Genomic DNA, 9,519 nt, shown 5'->3' with positions numbered 1-9,519 from the left:
ACATACATACATATATATATATATATATATATATTGTTTCAATTGCTTAGAAACACAGCTCTCCTCAACAAGCTGCATGATGAATCAATCATATCTGTAGAACTAATGGGGCAGGATAAATTTTGCACCGTTTAACGCTAATGCTCTAAAACTTAGGATTAGGGGTTTGTTCAAATCTCTAACCCAAGTATAAGCAATAATAAAGCACCACTAGCAAGTGCTGGCACATAACAATGCAACTGTTGTCAGTCTTAAAGCTTGCGGCAGCAGCAGGTCTGTTTGCACTCCATCATTTTTATTTGCTCTGGCTGTGAATGACGCTCTGGTTTGATTTCAACAGTGCTGCATTAGGGCAGTTATCAGTGAATGATGTCAAGGAGACGAAGCACAATGTCTCTCTTTGTCTAGCTACTAATAAAACGATAGCTCGCTTTCCTCTGTCATTACCGCAGGGGCTTTATGGGTTCCTGTCTACACGTTAAATATAGCATTCCTGTGACGGTACTTCAGCTTCTCACCTTTGGTCTCGCAGATCATGACGTTACTATACTCGCTCTCGCCGCCGTCGTTAAAGCACTGCATCTTGATGTCGTACGACGTCTCGGGTTGGAGTTGACCAATCAAGTGCCAGAATTTGAAGCCTAGGAGACGGAGGCGGGAAAAGGAAGGCAATGAGAGTGACTCTACTGAATGAGAAGGGCTCTTCTCAAAGCATGTGTTGTTCTCTCCAAACCACAATTCATTTTCTCAATCTCATTTTTCTCTCTCACGCACACACACACACTCTCGCTCTCTCATTCTCACAGAGTCCCAGAAGGATTCAGACAGTTGCTTTGCTGCAGACAGGCTCCTTATAAGGCAGCTTAACGTTTGTTCTGGCCTGGCTCCAGTATTCCCATTGAACACACTCAGGGCCCTGAGTACACACACACATATCGTAGCAACCGCTCGCCACAGTCACTCATGTATGTTGAGAGCCAGCTCTCTAATTACAGTTTGTGCCACAATATTTTATTTGTGTAGTTCACTTCTCTTTTTAACACAGTGAAGGCATGGTGTACACTAAATGACCAGCTGCTGTACTGCATAATGAGAGAGAAAAACACAAAACACACAGACTCGCACAAACATGAAAAAAGCATCACAGGCTTTTTAGTGCACTTTTGCCTCTGCACACACAACATATCAGTGTTTCCTGCACTGTTATTCAGCATCACTGCTGAATCAAGTGTGACACGGCCAAAGAAATTATATATAAATTGTGAGTTTGCAGTCGGAATTGAATGTGATGAGATAAAAAGTTAGAGTACAACAAAATCATACAAATATAATAAATAAAAATGTCTTCTATTGCGTTGTTTTTGCGGGACATTCACTAAAATAAATATACAGCACAGCTAGTGTAGTCTGATTCAGGAACAAATGACTCTTATCAACCGATTCTTGTAATGACTCAGTCAAAAAGACTTACAAACTCACGAGGTTTGAATCAACCTACCAAATTTAATTTACCAAAATCAACATTTATTTTACCAAATCAAAGCAGTTACATCTGATTGAACGTTTATAAAAACGTGTGGTTACAGACACTTTGACTAAAGAATTTTGTTAATTTGATATAAAAATGTTCAAATCTATTACTAAAGGAGAGTTTTATTTATTATGCATTTAAAGTTAGCATACAATTAACCCTGTAGAACCTGAAATAAGCCAGTCAGAATGTTTTATTCAAGATCCAATCAATTTTTTATGTTTAAAATAATGTCCCTTCCTACATTTTTTCCAGTTTCACTTACAAATATGTCAGATTATGAAAGTAAAATGGGTTGCAAACAGCATTTCACATTGACTTTAAGACCAACAATTTGTAGGACACGCTCCTGAGATTTCTGTAAACGCTGAGACGTATGAAGCCATCTTATCTGCACAGCGTGTTTCTGACAGCTTGTTGTTTGGATGGACGAGGGGAGGTTTGAGGGGCCAATGTGAACAGAGAGAAAGAGGGGGTAAAAAGTAAAAATAGGAGGCGGAGGAGAGGCGATGGCAGTTAACATTCCTCTCAGAAACTTGAATCCCTCTCTGAGTGGTCAGTGTTGGGTTTCAGTTCAGGCCCATTAGTATGGAAGCCATTTATTAAAAACACATTTTACACAGACTCATTACTCTGAGAGCAGAACTCACTACACATCAATCAACAGATTACGCTTTCTTTGTCCCGCCCCCTCTGAGACCGAATATACATTACACACTCATACTACACGGCTCTCTGGAATACCTCATCCTGATTGGTCAATTGTAGCACTTCTCTGTCAAATACTTGTCTAATAAACTCTATAACTGACCACTGTCCCAGGTAGTGGTCGACCGATATATCGCCAAGGCCGATATATCGGCCGATATTTGGCATTTTTCAAATATAGGCATCGGGCGATAAGTTTTTCTGTTTGGCCGATGCGTTCGAGGCAGGACTTTTATTTTGATGGCGTTGAGTGCAGCAGTGCCTGAGCACACAGTGCTCACATTCTCCCTGTTCGTGGTCATCATTCAGTTCTGTCTAATACGGATAGAAGTCTGTCTAATAATCCAATAGAACTGTTAAACAAAGGAATTAAAATGTATACAAAAAGTATTATAACGATTGCTTTTATATTATTAGTAATAGAAAGGCAAACATTATAATACTTTCTCGTTTGCCGTCAGCATTCAGCAAATACTCATTTACATAATTTAAACAAATCTTTGAATGGCTAATGAAAATTTTATTTCACAAACCTTGCAAACTTCCAGTTGTGAGATCTTGTTACATGTGCATGTGACCTGCATGATAACATGTTCTCTGCATGACTTTCGGTCTGTGCAAACTGAATGCTTTAAACATAAATTTGTGATTTCAAATTATGCTGCACTTTATGCATTGTGGAAAATACTTTGTCATCTAAAGTATAAGTATGTTAATTTTACAAAATTATTTTTTAATCCATTTTCAAATGATTTCAAATTTCTTAAATATTAATTAAGATAAATACAATTATATCAGCTTTATATCGGCCATCGGCCATCCGGCTTTCCAAGATATCGGCATCGGCTGTCAAAAAAACAATATTGGTCGACCACTAGTCCCAGGCAACTGATTTCCTGTACAGCTGTGTTTGTTTCATGTCTCTTATCATTTTCTTCTCACAGAATGAAATTTCAATATTTCACATCCGTTTGTTTATGTATTGTGTAAGAAGCTGTGAGATAAGAGCAATAAGAGAAGAAAGACACCATGATCTCACCTTCCACCACATCTCTCTTGTAATCACTGTCATTGTCGCTGTCTGTTGGCCGATAGTAGATGTAGAATCCCTGGATGGGTGTGTTGTTATTACTGGAGGGAGTGTACTATGAAAGAGAGTGGGGAAAAAAAGCAAATTATGTATTTTTGCTTCTTCAATATATACTACGCCATCAAAGATAAGAACCTAACTAGTTTAACTAGAATCAGCACATCCTGCTCTGCTTAAAAAGGTCATAATGTACACATTTGCATCACTTTATTTTCTGAAGTCTACTAATAATGATAGTCATGGTTTCTTGCACCATAAACAGTAATAATTTGTTTACATGACCATTTTACGACCTTTCACTGAACATTAGAATAATAATTTTTTTTTTGGAACTGTCACTTTAAGACTTCTAGACAACAATGACCTCTGTTATGATTGGCTAACTTTTTTAGTTAAAGAGTTAGTGAAGACAAAAATTAAATTTCTGTTTTTATTTATGCACCCTCATTTCATTCCAAACATGCATGGAACAGGTTTAGCAGATTGTTCTTGGTGTACTCTTCCATACAATGAAAGTGAATAGGGATGAACTCTACAAAAACGCACGTTAAAAGTATTGTAATGAAATGTTCACAAGTGCCAATGTCTAATTTACAGAAATAATTCATTCTTCATTTAAGTTTAATCTTTTGAAAGAAGATTCACCAAATGATTAGTTTCTCAAGTTCAACACTTGATTCAATCCAGGATCCAGATTATCAGTCAGTAATGACAGATTTTGATTTGTTTCTCACACGTTTTTTTTAATGACCTGAAACGAACTGCAGAAGGTGTGTGGACTACTTTATGATGTTTTCATGTTATTTTTTTTTAACATGAAATTTTCAAGTCGTTGCAACTGTGACTTTTTTTTTACTTCCAAAATTATTTCCTATTCCACAAAACAAATACAGATGAAGGTAAGTAAATGGCAAAATGTTCATTTCTAGATGGACTTCTCCTTTAAGACACATCAAACCTTTTCTTCTCATGCATGTCTTCTAAATATAGCTTAACTCAGTCAGTCCGTTCCACTCGTTACGGCAGGATAAGGATTCCTAATCTGTTCCTAAACTCACACACACTTTTTCCTGCAAAACTGCACCAGTAACCATTGCCAATTACAGCTCTGTTTGGACATTCTGGGGTGGCTCACAGGGGCTGATGGGAAAGCTACTACACAGTGCCTGGAAAAGTGCACACACGAATACTCCGCTAACGTGCTGAAAAACACTTCAGCACAACTGGCACTGCAGAGAAGAACAAACCGGGGAGTGAACTTGTTATGTGGTTAGTTCTGGACACTTTTTACACTCTCATTTTCGAATTAAGCATGGAATGTGAGTGTAATTAAATTGGCCATTAGATATAAAAGGCATATGTCTAAAACATTAACACACAAGCTAGTTTAAACCCCTGAGCTGCTAATATGAGGTTCAGGGTTATTCCTTCAACAGGCCAGAAACAGAAACAACATTTGTTTGTACAAGTGGTGAGACCCTTTTTAAGATTAATGTGCTAATGATACACATACAGAAGCATGGAATGATAGAAAAACTCACAGTTTATTCAGTGATGAGTTATTGAGTGCCTGACAGAAACGGTTCCAAACCTAGTGAGCTGCCTCGCGCGATGTCTACTGCCTCTGCACGCAGCTGCCTTTATTTTAGCCAGAACGATAGTATATGTTGTTGCCTACTGTTAGTAACAGCCTTTGTGTCAGCAGTGCACCTTAAAATGGGCAGCTCAGGTTTTTGGGCAGAGTTAGTAAATGTAAATGTACTGCATTCGTGTGCCTGTTCACAAGTGTACTCACAGTCCAGCGTAACATGATCTGAGTATCGCTAACAGCGTCAGTGAAGGAGATGTGAGGGCCAGTGATCGGACGATTTGAGACGGGTAGACTCGACAGGGAGACCTGGTATGGCCTGGAGGTGGCGCTAGCAGGGCTTTCACCATAGTTATTCATGGCAATGACACGGAAACGGTATGTGGAGCCTGTCACGAAAAGATTTATCAGACCAAATGAGACTTTTATATTTTTACTACTAATTACTAGCTAATTACAGAACAGAATTTCGATTACTTTTTAATATTGAATAATAATACAAATAATTTGATTATTAATTAAAATACAATTAACCATGATTATTAACTAGTTGCTTATTAGCATGCATATTACTAGCATATTGGCTGTTTATTAGTACTTATAAAGCACATATTCTGCATGACCATTATCTACGTCCCTTAATCCTACCCCATACCTAAACTTAATAACTACCTTACTAACTACTAATAATAAGCAGTAATTAGGAATTTATAGAGGCAAAAGTTAATAGTTATTTCATTGTGAGAATTGGACCCCAAACTAAAGTGTGATGGTCAAACTTTATTTTAAGGTCCAATTCTCACTATTAACAAACAATTAACTATGACTTTTGCCTCAATAAATTCCTAATTTACTGCTTAATAATAGTTAGTAAGGTAGTTGTTAAAATTAGGTATTGGAAAGGATTAGGGATGTAGAATATGGTCATGCAGAATACGTGCTTTATAAGTACTAGTACACAGCCAATATGTTAATAATAGGCATGCTAATAAGTAACTACTTAATAGTGAGAATTGGTCCCTATACTAAAGTGTTACCAGTGTGACCCAAACAATATACACTACCAGTCAAAAGTTTTTGAATAGTAAGGTTATGTTTTTTAAAGAACTTTCTTTTGCTCACCAAGCCTGCATTTATTTGATCCAAACTTCAGCAAAAGCAATAATATTGTGAAATATTTTTACTATTTAAAATAACTGCTTTCTATTTGAATGTATTTTCAAATGTAATTTCTTCCTGTGATCAAAGCTAAATTTTCAGGTCAAAGGTTACAAAAGATTTCTATTTCAGATAAATGCTGTTCTTCTGAACTTTCTATTCATCAAAGAAACCAGAAAAAAAATCTACTCCGCTGTTTTCAACATAATAATAATAATAAATGTTTTTGAGCAGCAAATCAGAATATTAGAATGATTTATGAAGAATCGTGTGACTGAAGTAATGATGCTTTGAAATCAAAGGAATTAATTACATTTTAAAATATATTCAAATAGAATACAGTTATTTTAAACAGTAAAAATATTTCAAAATTTTAATGTTTTTGCTGTACTTTGGATCAAATAAATGCAGGCTTGGTGAGCAGAAGAGACTTCTTTAAAACACATTAAAAATCTTACTGTTCAAAAACTTTTGACTGGTATTGTATTTAAATAATCTGTGGAAATCCTGGTGTAACCTTACCTGGTTCCAGGTTGCGCACTTCCACAGACAGTTTAAGTGGTGAGATATTATCGGCCGCGATGATCCAGTCTCCACTTCTGCCCTGCTTCTTGTACTCTACGCGACAGGCCGTGATTGGAGAGCCACCATTGGCTCGTGGGATCCAAGTGACATAAACAGAGCTTTCTGTCGCCATAGAGATAGTTGGGCGGTCTGGGGCCTCAGGAACTTAGGGATGAAACCAATCAAATTAGAAGTTTGAAAAAAATAAACACAAACTATAAGATCTAATTATTGTGTCTTCCAAAAATAAACAGCAGTTTTCATGTCAAGTGCAAGATGTAACCTCAGCATCCATCAGTGAAAAGACCAAAAGAGCAGACAAAGATAAAATAAACCAACACACACACACACAACAGACCGACAGCATGCCAGAGTCAATTGAGTACTTACTGAATGGGCTCTGAGCCATAGACACAGAGACGCAAGCAGAGAGAGAAAGACAGAGCAAAATTTATGTGGCAAATAAAACTGGGTCCATTCCCATTAGAATCTAAATGTGCACACACACACTCAAACTCTAATTACAGAAATGCATCTCACACATCTGTGAGTCCCTGTGCATATTATAAGATTATTTCACCCAAAGTGAGTATTTACTCACCCTCATGTCGTATTTTGACATGGAACACAAACGAAGACATTTTGAAGAATCTTCTTGCACTCTTTATCATATATGAAAGCATATTATGACCAGAAAGTTATTGTACGGCCTCAGAAGGCTCAAAATTGTGTGGACTAAACATCTGTGTAGTTTTTTTTTCGGTACTTAGTGCCTAGTCACAATATGGTTTCACTGTAGAGGTCTGCGCGGGACTATTTTTTTAGTCCCACTCCCGCAAGGTTATATTCCGCACCCACCTGCTCCCGCTATATATTCACTCTTTGTTCACCCGCTGTCCACTTAGAATAATTTTCTTCCCGACCCGACCGTTCCTGCTAAATTTAGATCTCGTTTCCAGAATCTCACATTTAAATTTCCGCTACTGAAAGAAAGAGAGATAGGCTGACAAATAAAAGTGTAGTCTGCACAAAATTGTGTTATTTTATTCGTCTTGTCAAGAGTCTTGAATTTATTGACTTTGACTTGAATTTATATGAATTATCTTAAGACACAAAATTCGTTTAATATTTTATGCAACACAGTAGAAAAAAAAAGTGTCAGAGAAAATAAAAATGTTGTACAAAAATTGTATTTCTTATTTTTATTCGTCTTGTCAGGATACAATTCGTTTAACATTTACAACACAATAAGAAAACGTGTCGCAGAGAGAAAAAAAAAAAGTAGGTTGTACAAAATTAGCCTATTAGCTATTTTTATTCGTCTTGTCAAAATACAAAATTCGTTTTACATTTTTCTGTTAACACAGTATAAGTGGCGCAGAGAAAAATAAATAAATACGACATCTGTCATTTAAAATTATAGGCTAAGAAAAATATAAACAAAACCGAGTTGAACGTCCTTCAAGGACAGCGCATCCACACTTTGCTCCATCCTTATTCTGCTCTGTCACTCATCGACAACCTGCCTGTTCTGTCTGAGGGCTGTATATTTACCACAGGTACAGCCTGCTCTGAGCATCGTTATGCACATGCTGCACACAAACTCCGCAAATAAAACGCGTGACGCAGAAGGCATGCGCACAGCACGTGCATAACAGTCCGAGTGCAGGCTGTACCGGTGGTCAATAAGAATAAAGCGCTGTTCTGTATAAATATGCTGTTCTGAATGGACGTCGGGAATGGGATATTGTTAGACCGCCCGCTCCCGTTCAAATTACACCAGAGTTACCGACCGCTACCGCGTTTTATTTGGGATTTTAAGCCGCGGGAATGCAGACCTCTATTTCACTGTATGAAAAAATAAGCATGAACACTTCAAAATATCTCCTTTTGTGCTCTACAGAACACATACAAACGATTTTTATTTTTTGGTGAACTACACTTGGAGGGTAAGTATATTACTGATCATTAGTAAGCAGAAGACAGACCTTTGTGGTGTAATAGTGTTGTGAGACGTCCCCTTACCTCTGTCATGTATGACCACTCCATAGTAAGTGTTGGTGGTTTTATCTTCCAGTGCTTTCTCTGGAAGAGACACAATCGGAGCCTTGGAGGGGTTCTTATTAGAGGACGTCCTCTCTGAGAGGAAGAGAAAGAAAAGTTATGATTTGATTCATAATGTTGCTGCTGGTGATCATGTTGTATTATGATGGAAAACATGGTTGGACTTTTTCTTTCTTTTTTTTTTTTTTTTAACCAAACAAAAGGTGTGCATTATGAGCAGTAAGTGGCAAAGGCAAAAATTATTTCTTATGCTTACTTTAAATCTAGAACATTCATGAGCTAGAAAATATAAAAAATATTTGCCAATGCAATCATGAAAATTCAATACATCATATAATTTTTTATTATTGTAATTTATGTAAAATGTAAATTACTTACAAATATAATATAATATAATATAATATAGTGCTGTCAAACGATTAATCGTGATTAATCGCATCCAAAATAAAAGTTTTTGTTTGCATAATGTACAGGTGCATCTCAATAAATTAGAATGTCGTGGAAACGTTCATTTATTTCAGTAATTCAACTCAAATTGTGAAACTCGTGTATTAAATAAATTCAATGCACACAGACTGAAGTAGTTTAAGTCTTTGGTTCTTTTAATTGTGATGATTTTGGCTCACATTTAACAAAAACCCACCAATTCACTATCTCAACAAATTAGAATATGGTGACATGCCAATCAGCTAATCAACTAACAAAACAAAACTGCAAAGGTTTCCTGAGCCTTCAAAATGGTCTCTCAGTTTGGTTCACTAGGCTACACAATCATGGGGAAGACTGCTGATCTGACAGTTGTCCAGAAGACAATCA

At 36.7% G+C, this 9,519-nt stretch overlaps 1 protein-coding gene across 2 annotated transcripts in view; it reads right to left on the bottom strand.

Moving 5' to 3' along the window:
* The window catches only part of LOC107691812 (cell adhesion molecule-related/down-regulated by oncogenes-like), a 44,794-nt gene that overhangs the window by 9,694 nt on the left and 25,581 nt on the right, over positions 1-9,519 (bottom strand). For both annotated transcript variants that reach the window (XM_016490622.1, XM_016490628.1), the window contains exons 10-14: positions 8,665-8,778; positions 6,598-6,804; positions 5,125-5,306; positions 3,279-3,384; positions 519-641 (exon numbers count right to left, since the gene is read on the bottom strand). In XM_016490622.1, the coding sequence (XP_016346108.1) occupies positions 519-641; positions 3,279-3,384; positions 5,125-5,306; positions 6,598-6,804; positions 8,665-8,778 (732 nt within the window). The remainder of the gene's footprint in view (positions 1-518; positions 642-3,278; positions 3,385-5,124; positions 5,307-6,597; positions 6,805-8,664; positions 8,779-9,519) is intronic.

This window comes from Sinocyclocheilus anshuiensis, unplaced genomic scaffold (assembly GCF_001515605.1).
Source record: "Sinocyclocheilus anshuiensis isolate Anshui unplaced genomic scaffold, SAMN03320099.WGS_v1.1 scaffold569, whole genome shotgun sequence".
NCBI classification, from domain to species: domain Eukaryota; kingdom Metazoa; phylum Chordata; class Actinopteri; order Cypriniformes; family Cyprinidae; genus Sinocyclocheilus; species Sinocyclocheilus anshuiensis.
The sequence above is the reverse complement of the archived record's forward strand: the minus strand, read 5'-3'. Positions and strand labels throughout refer to the sequence as shown.